Below are 15,568 nucleotides of genomic sequence, written 5' to 3'. Positions count from 1 at the left end.
TTACTTGGATCACACCATTCCCCCCCCCCCCCCCATCCCCCTCTTTACTTGGATCACACCATTCCCCCCCCCCCCCCTCTTTACTTGGATCACACCATCCCCCCCCCCCCTATCCCCCTCTTTACTTGGATCACACCCATCCCCCCCCCCTTATCCCCCTCTTTACTTGGATCACACCATCCCCCCCCCCCCCCCCATCCCCCTCTTTACTTGGATCACACACCCCCCATCCCCCTCTTCACACCCCCCCCCTTATCCACCCCTCTTTACTTGGATCACACCATCCCCCCCATCCCCCTCTTTACTTGGATCACACACACCCCATCCCCCTCTTCACACCCTCCCCCCCTTATCCACCCCTCTTTACTTGGATCACACCATCCCCCCCCATCCCCCTCTTTACTTGGATCACACACACCCCATCCCCCTCTTCACACACCCCCCCCCCCTTATCCACCCCTCTTTACTTGGATCACACCATCCCTCCCCCCATCCCCCTCTTTACTTGGATCACACCATTCCCCCCCCCCCCATCCCCCTCTTTACTTGGATCACACCATTCCCCCCCCCCATCCCCCTCTTTACTTGGATCACACCATTCCCCCCCCCCATCCCCCTCTTTACTTGGATCACACACACACACCCTTATCCCCCTCTTCACCCCCCCCCCCCTTATCCACCCCTCTTTACTTGGATCACACAATCCCCCCCTTTATCCCCCTCTTGGATTACACCATCACCCCCCTTATCCCCCTCTTTACTTGGATCACACCATCATCCCCATTACCCCCCCCCCCCCCACACACACACACACACACATTACTTGGATCACACCACCCCACCTATCCCCCTCTTTACTTGGATCACACCACCCCACCTATCCCCCTCTTTACTTGGATCACACCACCCCACCTATCCCCCTCTTTACTTGGATCACACCACCCCACCTATCCCCCTCTTTACTTGGATCACACCATCACCGCCCCCCCACCCCTTATCCCCCTCTTTACTTGGATCACACCATCACCCCCCCCTTTATCCCCCTCCCCTACTTGAATCACACCCTCCTCCTCCCCCACCCACCCAGAACACGATCACAACATCCCCCCTGTCTCCCACAACATTCCCTTGCTCTCTCCACCCCCTCCATACTCCCCCTGTCTGCTTTTTTTGACATCCACCTGTTCCCTACAAAGCATCAGTCTCTCAGCAGTTGTGTTTGGCACACGCGCGCGCACACACGCGCACAAAGTGGGATTTTTTTTTTAAAAAAAGAAAGAAAAGAGGATGAGCTGTTCACAGATCTATGTCTGCATGATTCAGACACCAACCAACAAAACATTCCAGTCATCTGGCAGGTAAGCCACCACCGGTGGCAGGTAAACCAAAGAGAGAGGATCCACCCCCTGGCACAAACACCACAACCACACGGGTTTGAAACCTGCAGGGTAAACTTAAGTTCTGCTTGTGTTGACTGCTGCACTGAACTTAAGTTCTGCTTGTGTTGACTGCTGCACTGAACTTAAGTTCTGCTTGTGTTGACTGCTGCACTGAACTTAAGTTCTGCTTGTGTTGACTGCTGCCCTGTCAGACTGGGGCTTGTGTTGACTGCTGCACTGAACTTAAGTTCTGCTTGTGTTGACTGCTGCACTGTCAGACTGGGGCTTGTGTTGACTGCTGCACTGAACTTAAGTTCTGCTTGTGTTGACTGCTGCACTGAACTTAAGTTCTGCTTGTGTTGACTGCTGCACTGTCAGACTGGGGCTACAGACTGCTTCGTCACTGCAACTTGGCAACTCGCTTTTACCACCCCACCCCAACCACACCCCTTCCTGCTCCCCTCCCCTCCCCACATGTCATGCTGCACCTGTTCATGTCATCACTGCTGCAGGGGAGAGGGTAGGGGGATGTGTGGGGCATAGAGGATGGTGATGGTGGTAAAGAGTGGCCTGTCAGTGTTTTCCTGCTCCCTGTCTGTTGTCAGTAAATCAGGTCAGTGGACCGCTATAACCCCCCCCCTTCCTCCCCCCCCCCCACACTCCCCCGTTCCTTCTTCATCGCTGCCCTAGTTTTCTGTCTTCCTCTACCTGTTGCTTTGTTGTTGTTTTCAACCCCCCTGCTGTTAACAAGTGCTCCGTTTGAGGGCTCGCGTTTCGTTTGAGACACCCCCTCTTCTCTCCGTGTGTGTGTGTGTGTGTGTGTGTGTTGGGGCCCGAAGTTGGACTGTTTTGATCGTACATGTACCCTGCGGGCCCTTCACTCTCACAACCCCCCCCCCCCCCCCCCCGGCAAAAGCCCGACGTTTTCTGGTTGACATTCCACCACCAGCAGACCTCAGGGAAGTGTCCATCTTGCAGTTGCAAGACACAACAGTCTTGGCATCTTGTGTGTGTGTGTGTGTGTGTCTGTGTGTGCACACGCGCCCATTCCTCCCTCCCTCCCCTTCAGTGTAGCCATGGTTGTAGCCTACCTCTCTCCCTCCCCTTCAGTGTAGCCATGGCTGTAGTCCATCCCTCTCTCCCTCCCCTTCAGTGTAGCCATGGCTGTAGTCCATCCCTCTCTCCCTCCCCTTCAGTGTAGCCATGGTTGTAGTCCATCCCTCTCTCCCTCCCCTTCAGTGTAGCCATGATTGCAGTCCATCCCTCTCTCCCTCCCCTTCAGTGTAGCCATGGTTGTAGCCTACCTCTCTCCCCCTCCCCTTCACTGTAGCCATGGTTGTAGCCTACCTCTCTCTCCCTCCCCTTCAGTGTAGCCATGGTTGTAGCCTACCTCTCTCCCTCCCCTTCACTGTAGCCATGGTTGTAGCCTACCTCTCTCTCCCTCCCCTTCAGTGTAGCCATGGTTGTAGCCTACCTCTCTCCCTCCCCTTCAGTGTAGCCATGGTTGTAGCCTACCTCTCTCCCCCTCCCCTTCACTGTAGCCATGGTTGTAGCCTACCTCTCTCTCCCTCCCCTTCACTGTAGCCATGGTTGTAGCCTACCTCTCTCCCCCTCCCCTTCACTGTAGCCATGGTTGTAGCCTTCCTCTCTCTCCCTCCCCTTAAGTGTAGCCATGGTTGTAGTCCATCCCTCTCCCCCTCCCCTTCACTGTAGCCATGGTTGTAGCCTACCTCTCTCTCCCTCCCCTTCAGTGTAGCCATGGTTGTAGCCTACCTCTCTCCCTCCCCTTCAGTGTAGCCATGGTTGTAGCCTACCTCTCTCCCCTCCCCTTCACTGTAGCCATGGTTGTAGCCTTCCTCTCTCTCCCTCCCCTTCACTGTAGCCATGGTTGTAGTCCATCCCTCTCTCCCTCCCCTTCAGTGTAGCCATGGTTGTAGCCTACCTCTCTCCCTCCCCTTCAGTGTAGCCATGGTTGTAGCCTACCTCTCTCTCCCTCCCCTTCAGTGTAGCCATGGTTGTAGCCTACCTCTCTCTCCCTCCCCTTAAGTGTAGCCATGGTTGTAGTCCATCCCTCTCTCCCTCCCCTTCAGTGTAGCCATGGTTGTAGCCTTCCTCTCTCTCCCTCCCCTTCACTGTAGCCATGGTTGTAGCCTACCTCTCTCTCCCTCCCCTTCAGTGTAGCCATGGTTGTAGCCTACCTCTCTCTCCCTCCCCTTCACTGTAGCCATGGTTGTAGTCCATCCCTCTCTCCCTCCCCTTCAGTGTAGCCATGGTTGTAGTCCATCCCTCTCTCCCTCCCCTTCAGTGTAGCCATGGTTGTAGTCCATCCCTCTCTCCCTCCCCTTCAGTGTAGCCATGGTTGTAGCCTTCCTCTCTCCCCCTCCCCTTCAGTGTAGCCATGATTGTAGCCCATTCCTCCCCCCCCCTTCAGTGTAGCCATGGTTGTAGCCTACCTCTCTCTCCCTCCCCTTCAGTGTAGCCATGGTTGTAGCCTACCTCTCTTTCCCTCCCCTTCAGTGTAGCCATGGTTGTAGCCCACCCCTTTTCCTACCCCCACCCCCATCTCACACACACACACCATCACACACCCGAGCGCGCGCACGCACGCACACACACACTGTTCCAGCCGAACACTCTCCCTGCCCCTGGCTGAGAACTGGCAGAACAAAGGTCTCAGGGGTGTGCTAGGGTGGGTGGGAGGCCGGAGGGAGAGTGGGGATGGAGGTGGGGTGGGGGCTGCGTGGTGGCCATTTTGGCAGCAGTTCAACTCTGCTCTCACATGTGCTGTTGTGTGCCATGGCCTTGACCTTGGCGGGGAGAGGACGGTGGAGGGAGGGAAGGGAGGGAGGTGGTGCAGTGGCTGAGAGACAGACAGACAGCACACAGTAGTGTTGCAGTCAGCGTCTGCTCGCTCCCCCCCCCCCCATCCCCCCACCCACCCCTCCCTGTCTGATATTGAGCACGTGCCGTCTGTCAGAGGCAGTGCCAGGTGTGTTCCCTCCCTTTGTTCCCTGTGATCGATGATACAGTTTCTTGTTCACACTGCGCTCTTGCCTCTTTTTCTTCGCCGGACGTGATGGCTATTGTTCTGGTGTCAACATTCCTGTCACAGGCTGACGGCTGTCCCAGCCCGTTCTGATGTTTCTCAAGACGCATGTCTCTCTCCAGCTATCACCTCTCTCCCTCTCCACATATCACACCTATCCTGTCAGTTCAGCTATCAAAACCGGCCTCTCTCTCTCTCCAGATATCACACTTGTCTCTCTCCAGCTGTCACCCCGCCTCTCATTCTCACTCTCCAGCTATCACACCTGTCTGACGACTCTCCAGCTATCACACCCGTCTTTCCTGCTTATCACACGTGTCAGTCTTTCCATCTATGCCATGTCTCTCTCCAGCTATCACACGTCTCTCTCCAGCTATCACACTTCCATCTCTCCCTTTCCAATACCCCACCTGTATCTCTCTTCAGCTATCACACCTCTCTCTACATATCAAACCTCTCTCTCATTTTCTCCAGCTATCACATCCCCCATATCTCCAGCTTTCACCTCTCTCTCTTGCTATTGCACATCTCCCTCCAGCTATCACTATTACCTCTGTCTGGTGATCAGACCTGTCAATACCTCCAGCTATCACTATTACCTCTGTCTCTGGTGATCAGACCTGTCAATCCCTCCAGCTATCACTGTTACCTCTGTCTGGTGATCAGACCTGTCAATACCTCCAGCTATCACTATTACCTCTGTCTCTGGTGATCAGACCTGTCAATCCCTCCAGCTATCACTTACCTCTGTCTCTGGTGATCAGACCTGTCAATCTCTCCAGCTATCACTATTACCTCTATCTCTGGTGATCAGACCTGTCAATCTCTCCAGCTATCACACCTGTCTGTCTGTCTCTGACAGCTACCACACCTCTCTCTCTCCAGCTATCACACCTGCCTCTCCAGTTATCACCTTTCTCTCTCTCTCTCTCTCTAGCTATAACACCTGTCTCCAGCTGTCACATCTCTGTCTCCAGCTATCACACCTGTCATTCTCTTGTGATCAGACCTGTTGCTCTCTCCACCTATCACAACTGCCTCTCTCCAGCTATCACACCTCTCTCTATATATCAAACATCTCTCTCCCATATCTCCTTCTCCAGCTATCACACCTCTCTCTACATATCAAACATCTCTCTCTCCCATATCTCCTTCTCCAGCTATCACACCTCTCTCTACATATCAAACATCTCTCTCCCATATCTCCTTCTCCAGCTATCACACCTCTCTCTACATATCAAACATCTCTCTCTCCCATATCTCCTTCTCCAGCTATCACACCTCTCTCTACATATCAAACACCTCTCTCCCATATCTCCTTCTCCAGCTATCACACCTCTCTCTACATATCAAACATCTCTCTCCCATATCTCCTTCTCCAGCTATCACACCTCTCTCTACATATCAAACATCTCTCTCTCCCATATCTCCTTCTCCAGCTATCACACCTCTCTCTACATATCAAACATCTCTCTCCCATATCTCCTTCTCCAGCTATCACACCTCTCTCTACATATCAAACATCTCTCTCCCATATCTCCTTCTCCAGCTATCACACCTCTCTCTACATATCAAACATCTCTCTCCCATATCTCTTTCTCCAGCTATCACACCTCTCTCTACATATCAAACATCTCTCTCCCACATCTCCTTCTCCAGCTATCACACCTCTCTCTACATATCAAACATCTCTCTCCCACATCTCCTTCTCCAGCTATACTGTGACCGTCTCTTCTATCAAACATCTCTCTCCCACATCTCTTTCTCCAGCTATCACACCTCTCTCTACATATCAAACATCTCTCTCCCACATCTCCTTCTCCAGCTATCACACCTCTCTCTACATATCAAACATCTCTCTCCCACATCTCCTTCTCCAGCTATACTGTGACCGGTCTCACTCCCTCTCATGCCAGCTGTCCCACTTCTCTCTCTCCAGCTACAACACCTGCCTCTCTCTCTCCAGCTACAACACCTGCCTCTCTCTCTCCAGCTACAACACCTGCCTCTCTCTCTCAGCTATCACACCAACCTCTTTCTTTCTCTCTATCACACTTGTCTCTCCACTTACACACCTGTCTCTCCAGCTATAAAGCCTCTCTCTCCAGCTAAAGCACCCCCCTCTCTCCAGCTATCACACCTGTCTCTCTCAAGTTACCGCCTCTATCACACCTGTCTCCCCAGGTATCACATCTGTCTCTCCAGCTAAAACACCTGTCCCTTTTTCTCTCCAACATTCTAATCTCGATCTCTCCCTCTTTTTTCCATTGTACAGCCAATATCAACATGCTGGTAAATGTTCATATCTGTTGTTATGGTTGTTATGTCCAATGCTCTAACCACTCAGTTATTATGAGTTTGGTTACTGTTGTCACATATGACTTTTTTTCTTTTCTGCTATTTTGCTTGTCGATTCTGGTTGCTTTCTCAGATTCAATAGTTTTTCCCCTCCCTCTTAAAAGCAACACACATACTTTGTATTATTATTTGAAAATATTCGCATAATAATAGAAACACGTACGTGTATACAAGTAGGCACACATGCACGCGCGAGCACACACGCGTTGTGACAACATGCAGTCGAGTCGGCGACACACACACTGACTCGGAAGAAAGGAGAGGAGGAGGAAATGCTTGCCAAACAATGTGATAACGGTATCTCTCCAATCTAATGTGAAATTCATCTGATTACACTGAGAGACGGATACATGTTACGGCTGCCTCTCTCGCGGCTCTGCGTTGTAGCGAACACACTGGATCAACTCGGGGACCCCCGGAACGAGAATAGTCAGACATGCCGATACAAATGAACATGGCCACTTACCTCATCGTAAGAAACCTTTTCAACCTGATGGCAGTGCAGAATGGTTTGGACAAAGTGCTTATCCCGCCCACAAAAAGGCGGACGTGGGCCCAGACACAGTAGCCATGCCTTCACACGAGCAGACGTCTAGCCTCACAAACTGACTGCCACTGGGAATCAACATAAACACACCAGTCATGTGATCAACCAAGGGGCGCCACTCTCTTCACTTCCCTTGTTCGTGCGACTTTCAGTTTCACACCCTCACTCGTCAGTCGAGAGTTCTGGGTGTATTCAGAGTTCCGAGTGTACCCAGAGTCATGTGTTTTGAGAGTTGTGGAACATATATGGTTTGGTTAAATCCTAAGAGAGGGGCGTAAAATCAGCCATGGTATGAGGTGCTGAGACATAGACATATTTATCTGAGGCTGTGACAAGCAACCACTATTTTATTATTATTATTTTAAAGGGACTTGCTTCTGGAAGTGGGGCCTGGACCCTTCCGGCCGAACCGGGGGTTTTGATGGTCTTAACCCAGGGTAGACAGTTTCCCTTAGGTCTTTCTTTGACTTTTATTTCTGATAGGTACATGCGTCCTCCTAGTTCCGTCTATATCACCAGAAGTGGCGTCTGCGACGAACACTACTAGATCCAGATCCAGATCATCTCAGTGTGCTAAGAGGTGTCAGAACAGCACGAAGGCGGTGACATGCTGTAAGCTCTTCCTTCAGTATAGTGACGACAATCACGTACCGATTATTCTATCACGGGGGGATCAGCAGGAAAAGACACTAACTCTAGTAGTTGTAGTAGTAGTAGTAGTATAGGGACTGGCAAGTCATCTGCCTATACATCTCGGCCATTTGTGTCCCCATCGAATCTTCATCTTCACTTCTTCCATTTTATTTAATTTATTTATTTTCTTCTTTTGTTTGGTGTTGTTGGGCAGGGTACACAAGTACACTTCTGCAAGAAACTTTGTTTCATTCTTCATAATAATAAAAAAAATTCTTTTAAGATGGTGTTGGTGTCAAGATTTTTTAACGTGTTAGTATTTTGTGCAAGTTTAACTTCAGTTGGTAATGCATTCCATATTTGTGCAATTCGGTTTGCCAATGAAATTTTTCTGATGTTGGTGTTGCAGTGTTCTAAACAAATTTTCTTTACTGATTTCCTTGTACTATCATAGTCTGACATTCTAAAGATATGTCTTGCATTTACATCATTTATGTTATTTAATATCTTATAAGTTTCAATCAAATCTCCTCTTACTCTTCTACCTTTTATTGAGTGTAGATTTAAGTATGTAAGTCTTTGGTGATAACTCATATTCTTGCATTCTTTTAATAATTTCGTTGCTCTTCTTTGGACCCTTTATAATGCTATAGATTGTCTCTTAAGGTATGGGTGCCACACAATATTACCATATTCTACATGCGATCTAACTTGTGCTTTATATAGACTGAGAAATATATTTTATTTAAGTAATTGGAGGTTCTCTTAATTACACCAATCATTTGATTGGCTTTATTTATATTATCAATATGTGTATCAAAGGAAAGTTTATCGTCAAACATTATTCCTAGGTCTTTTTCACTATGGCATTTCTCAGTATTCTGTGTCGTGTTTTCTATTTTCATATGGTAATTGTTATTTGGATTTTTTTCCCCCTATGTGCATTACTTTACACTTTGAAACATTAAAATAAAGGTTCCATTTGACAGACCATTCTTGTAGTTTATATAAATCAGTTTGTAATGTGAGATTGTGTGCATCACCATAAATTTTAGTGTCATCTGCAAAAATTTTACACATACTTTGTATACAATCAGGAAGATCGTTTATATATATATTGTGAAAAGTACTGGTCCAAGAATACTGCCCTGTGGAATACCACTGATTACGTTTGCGCAAGTTGACTTTTTCTCTCCTATCTTAACTGATTGTGTTCTATCTGTTAAGAAGCTTCTTGTCCAGTTCAGTAAGTTACCAGTAATACCATACAAGGCTAATTTTAATCACAGTCTTTCGTGTGGGACAGAATCAAATGCTTTTTTGAAGTCTAAATAAATTTTGTCATTTTAGTTAGATCCTTGGTTACTTCTAATAGTTGCAATATACATGATCTTTTCTGTCTAAAGCCATGCTGACATTCTACATAAAGGTTATTTACTTTCATATGCGAAATCATTGCATCTCTAATGAAAGATTCTAAAATCTTACACACTATACATGTTAGGCTCACTGGTCTATAATTACCTGACTTTTTTCTGTTCTACATAATTTTTTTTTTTTAAATGGGGACGGGAGGGGGTGTGGGGGTGCACAGCTCCAGTCCGTCATTTATTTTCACTTTGATCCATGATCCATGCGCTAAGAATTAAAAGTATTACCTAAATCCTTTCTTTTTTCTTTCTTTTTTTTACTCTTTCGTTTCTCTTCATTTCCCATCCTCCTTTTCTCTTTCTGTGGTGGTGGTTCACGAGGAAAGAAAGAACAGAAAAAAAAAGTTATCATCTAGCAGCCACTGCGACACCTTCAATACAAAAGTGCTGAAGTATTGTTATCATCTAGCAGCCACTGCGACACCTTCAATACAAAAGTGCTGAAGTATTGTTATCATCTAGCAGCCACTGCGACACCTTCAATACAAAAGTGCCAAAGTATTGTTATCATCTAGCAGCCACTGCGACACCTTCAATACAAAAGTGCTGAAGTATTGTTATCATGTAGCAGCCACTGCGACACCTTCAATACAAAAGTGCTGAAGTATTGTTATCATCTAGCAGCCACTGCGACACCTTCAATACAAAAGTGCTGAAGTATTATCATGTAGCAGCCACTGCGACACCTTCAATACAAAAGTGCTGAAGTATTATCATGTAGCAGCCACTGCGACACCTTCAATACAAAAGTGCTGAAGTATTATCATGTAGCAGCCACTGCGACACCTTCAATACAAAAGTGCCGAAGTATTGACCACCACAGCTGGCAGGTGCCGTCCCAATTTGTTCTTGAGAGGAATCCTGTCTGTCTGCACTGTGTCCTACAGTAGATCGGGGACAGCTGTTCAGGGTGGGCTCATCGGTGTTGTAGCGATGGGGGTATGAGCTTCTGCTTCAGAGAGGGCATTTTTTAATTAAAAAATTTATTATTATTATCATTATTATTATGTTTACCTTGTCATGCTGCAGTTTGTATAGCATGAAGGTGGTGACATATATCGAGGAACCTTCAGTGTGCCTTCCGCATGAAGGTGGTGACATATATCGAGGAACCTTCAGTGTGCCTCCCGTCACAGGGACGTGATCTAGGGAAGAGTACTTGTTTCAAAACACTAATGTATGCTACGGTGTCACGGGATGATCTCATCAGCATGATACACTTGCAGCATCACTGAGGCGCAAACTGCTGGGCAGTTCAGCAACAACAGGAACCAGCGGTTTCTTTTTTATTATAAAAATGTAATAATAATTCCAGAAAGTGGAGCTGAGTGCACCTTCCCCAAATCAGTAATGCGCAGAATGAAGCTCTGTGTGTGTGTTATAGTTCGTTAGTTCATAAAATGTGGTGGGTATTCATATTATAAGCTCTGTGTGTGTGTGTGTGTGTGTGTGTGTGTGATAGTTCATTAGTTCATAAACTGTGGTGGGTATTCATATTATAAGCTGACTTTTAGTGTTTAGTGTTGTACATAATCTGTACACTGTCTGCCAGTTCACTGTGCATCCATTGTGCTTTTTCACTGCGAGTGATATCAGACATGGTTATTTGGCAGATAAGGTGGATTTGGGGGTTGGTGGTGTAAATAGGTAAGGGGGATTTGGAATTGGTGGTGTAAATAGGTGTGGGGGATTTGGGGGTTGGTGGTGTAAATAGGTAAGGGGGATTTGGGGGTTGGTGGTGTAAATAGGTAAGGGGGATTTGGAATTGGTGGTGTAAATAGGTAAGGGGGATTTGGGGGTTGGTGGTGTAAATAGGTAAGGGGGATTTGGAATTGGTGGTGTAAATAGGTGTGGGGGATTTGGGGGTTGGTGGTGTAAATAGGTAAGGGGGATTTGGGGGTTGTTGGTGTAAATAGGTAAGGGGGGTTTGGGGGTTGGTGGTGTAAATGGCATAGAGGTAACGCGTCCGCCTAGGAAGCGAGAGAATCTGAGCGCGCTGGTTCGATTCACGGCTCAGCCGCCGATATTTTCTCCCCCTCCACTAGACCTTGAGTGGTGGTCTGGACGCTTAGTCATTCGGATGAGACGAAAAACCGAGGTCCCGTGTGCTAGCATGCACTTAGCGCACGTAAAAGATCCCACGACAACAAAAGGGTTGTTCCTGGCAAAATTCTGTAGAAAAATCCACTTCGATAGGAAAAAAACAAATAAAACTGCACGCAGGAAAAAAGAAAAGAAAAAAGGGTGGCGCTGTAGTGTAGCGACGTGCTCTCCCCGGGGAGAGCAGCCCGAATTTCACACAGAGGAATCTGCTGTGATAAAAAGAGAAATACAAATAGGTGTGGGGGATTTGGGGATTGGTGGTGTAAATAGGTAAGGGGGATTTGGGGGTTGGTGGTGTAAATAGGTAAGGGGGATTTGGGGGTTGGTGGTGTAAATAGGTAAGGGGGATTTGGGGGTTGGTGGTGTAAATAGGTAAGGGGGATTTGGGGGTTGGTGGTGTAAATAGGTGTGGGGGATTTGGGGGTTGGTGGTGTAAATAGGTAAGGGGGATTTGGGGGTTGGTGGTGTAAATAGGTAAGGGGGATTTGGGGGTTGGAGGTGTAAATAGGTAAAGGGGATTTGGGGGTTGGTGGTGTAAATAGGTAAGGGGGATTTGGGGGTTGGTGGTGTAAATAGGTAAGGGGGATTTGGGGGTTGGTGGTGTAAATAGGTAAATGGGATTTGGAATTGGTGGTGTAAGTAGGTAAGGGGGATTTGGAATTGGTGGTGTAAATAGGTAAATGGGATTTGGAATTGGTGGTGTAAGTAGGTAAGGGGGATTTGGAATTGGTGGTGTAAGTAGGTAAGGGGGATTTGGAATTGGTGGTGTAAATAGGTAAGGGGGATTTGGAATTGGTGGTGTAAATAGGTAAATGGGATTTGGAATTGGTGGTGTAAGTAGGTAAGAGGGATTTGGAATTGGTGGTGTAAGTAGGTAAGGGGGATTTGGAATTGGTGGTGTAAATAGGTAAAGGGGATTTGGAATTGGTGGTGTAAGTAGGTAAGGGGGATTTGGAATTGGTGGTGTAAATAGGTAAGGGGGATTTGGAATTGGTGGTGTAAGTAGGTAAGGGGGATTTGGGGGCTGGTGGTGTAAATAGGTAAGGGGGATTTGGAATTGGTGGTGTAAATAGGTAAGGGGGATTTGGAATTGGTGGTGTAAATAGGTAGGGAGGATTTGGAATTGGTGGTGTAAATAGGTAAAGGGGATTTGGAATTGGTGGTGTAAGTAGGTAAGGGGGATTTGGAATTGGTGGTGTAAATAGGTAAGGGGGATTTGGGGGTTGGTGGTGTAAATAGGTAAAGGGGATTTGGAATTGGTGGTGTAAATAGGTGTGGGGGATTTGGGGGTTGGTGGTGTAAATAGGTAAGGGGGATTTGGAATTGGTGGTGTAAATAGGTAAGGGGGATTTGGAATTGGTGGTGTAAATAGGTAGGGAGGATTTGGAATTAGTGGTGTAAATAGGTAAGGGGGATTTGGAATTGGTGGTGTAAATAGGTAAGGGGGATTTGGAATTGGTGATGTAAATAGGTAGGGAGGATTTGGAATTAGTGGTGTAAATAGGTAAGGGGGATTTGGAATTGGTGGTGTAAATAGGTAAATGGGATTTGGAATTGGTGGTGTAAGTAGGTAAGGGGGATTTGGAATTGGTGGTGTAAGTAGGTAAGGGGGATTTGGAATTGGTGGTGTAAATAGGTAAGGGGGATTTGGAATTGGTGGTGTAAATAGGTAAGGGGGATTTGGAATTGGTGGTGTAAATAGGTAAGGGGGATTTGGAATTGGTGGTGTAAGTAGGTAAGGGGGATTTGGAATTGGTGGTGTAAATAGGTAAGGGGGATTTGGAATTGGTGGTGTAAATAGGTAGGGAGGATTTGGAATTAGTGGTGTAAATAGGTAAGGGGGATTTGGAATTGGTGGTGTAAATAGGTAAGGGGGATTTGGAATTGGTGGTATGATGAGGAATGGGATGTGGGAGTGGGCACTACCAAGTTGGTGGCTGTTCATGCAGCACACACATGTGTGATGATCGGTGATTACTTTATTATTATTGATTTAATGTGAGGTGTGCATGCCAGCACACCTGTGTGTCATGACTTGTGGTTGCTTTATCATTTGTTCCATTTAATGAGGAAAACATGTCAGCACACCTGTGTGTCATGACTTGTGGTTGCTTTATCATTTGTTCCCTTTAATGAGGTAAACATGCCAGCACACCTGTGTGTCATGACTTGTGGTTGCTTTATCATTTGTTCCATTTAATGAGGTAAACATGTCAGCACACCTGTGTGTCATGACTTGTGGTTGCTTTATCATTTGTTCCATTTAATGAGGTAAACATGTCAGCACACCTGTGTGTCATGACTTGTGGTTGCTTTATCATTTGTTCCATTTAATGAGGTAAACATGTCAGCACACCTGTGTGTCATGACTTGTGGTTGCTTTATCATTTGTTCCCTTTAATGAGGTAAAAATGCCAGCACACCTGTGTGTCATGACTTGTGGTTGCTTTATCATTTGTTCCCTTTAATGAGGTAAACATGCCAGCACACCTGTGTGTCATGACTTGTGGTTGCTTTGTTGTTGTTTTTTCCATTAGATGTGACTGTTTCATAATATCCATTAGATGTGACTGTTTCATAATATCCATTAGATGTGACTGTTTCATAATATCCATTAAATGTGACTGCTTTCATAATATCCATTAGATGTGACTGTTTCATTATAATCCATTTAATGTGATCTAGATCAGACACAAGAGGGAAAGTAAACTCTGTAAGTATTTGCTTGTGGGACAGTAAAATATAAAAACAGAGATCAAAGATTAAAGTCAATGACTCAAAAATGTTTTGAACAGGGTGTTTTGAAAGCATTGGGGTTTACTGTTTTTGAGCATTGCAGGAAAGATTTGTTCGGTTTAATATTTTGTTCACAAATGCGTGTAATACTACTGGTTAATTTGTTTTTAAAGCTTGAATTTTCCATCAGCACAAGAGGGAATCTATTTTTCTGTTTTTGTGGAAATGTTTTTCATTTTGCTAACTGTGAAATTGTATTTTCTCAAATTCATGTATTTTTCATCATATTTTATACAGGAGCTTGAAAATGCTTTCAACCGTAGATTTCTATAAAACTGGATTATTTAATCATTTGTTTGTTTGTTTGTGTGTGTGTGTGTGTGTGTGTGTGTGTGTGTGTGTGTGTGTGAGAGAGAGAGAGAGAGAGAGAGAGAGAGAGAGAGATAGGGCATGTTGCACATTTTGTCCAGTTGTTATATATGTATACAGAAAATCAAATAAATTAAAGGTCCCGTAATCCATGTCAGTGTTTGGTGGGTTATGGAAACAAGAACATACGCAGCATGCACACATCTACATTCTGGGGTAAAAGCGGTTACACACATAAAAACCCACTGGAACATACAATACATATAAAAAAACATACACTCAAAACCCACTGGAACAACAATACATATAAAAATGATGGACTGACATGTGTTGAACAGAGACTACACACACTGAGAGTCAGTACTGGTAATGATGAATTGACATGTCGTGTTGTACAGAGTCTGTTGATACACACTGTGACTCAGTATTGGTAATGATCGACATGTCATGTTGTACAGTCTGTTGATACACACTGTGACTCAGTATTGGTAATGATCGACATGTCGTGTTGTACAGAGTCTGTTGATACACACTGTGACTCAGTATTGGTAATGATCGACATGTCATGTTGTACAGTCTGTTGATACACACTGTGACTCAGTATTGGTAATGATCGACATGTCATGTTGTACAGTCTGTTGATACACACTGTGACTCAGTATTGGTAATGATCGACATGTCATGTTGTACAGTCTGTAGATACACACTGTGACTCAGTATTGGTAATGATCAATCGACATGTCATGTTGTACAGTCTGTAGATACACACTGTGACTCAGTATTGGTAATGATCGATCGACATGTCATGTTGTACAGTCTGTTGATACACACTGTGACTCAGTATTGGTAATGATTGATCGACATGTCATGTTGTACAGTCTGTTGATACACACTGTGACTCAGTATTGGTAATGATCGACATGTCATGTTGTACAGTCTGTTGATACACACTGTGACTCAGTATTGG

At 46.0% G+C, this 15,568-nt stretch overlaps 1 protein-coding gene across 1 annotated transcript in view; it reads right to left on the bottom strand.

The window, feature by feature from the left end:
- Positions 1-7,413, bottom strand: part of LOC143295977 (uncharacterized) — a 29,791-nt gene extending 22,378 nt beyond the window's left edge. The window contains exon 1 of the mRNA XM_076607690.1: positions 7,250-7,413. Coding sequence (XP_076463805.1) covers positions 7,250-7,254 — 5 coding nt within the window. The 5' untranslated portion in view covers positions 7,255-7,413. The remainder of the gene's footprint in view (positions 1-7,249) is intronic.
- Positions 7,414-15,568: the final 8,155 nt, after the last annotated feature.

The sequence above is a fragment of the Babylonia areolata genome, chromosome 21 (assembly GCF_041734735.1).
Source record: "Babylonia areolata isolate BAREFJ2019XMU chromosome 21, ASM4173473v1, whole genome shotgun sequence".
Classification (NCBI taxonomy): domain Eukaryota; kingdom Metazoa; phylum Mollusca; class Gastropoda; order Neogastropoda; family Buccinidae; genus Babylonia; species Babylonia areolata.
The sequence above is the reverse complement of the archived record's forward strand: the minus strand, read 5'-3'. Positions and strand labels throughout refer to the sequence as shown.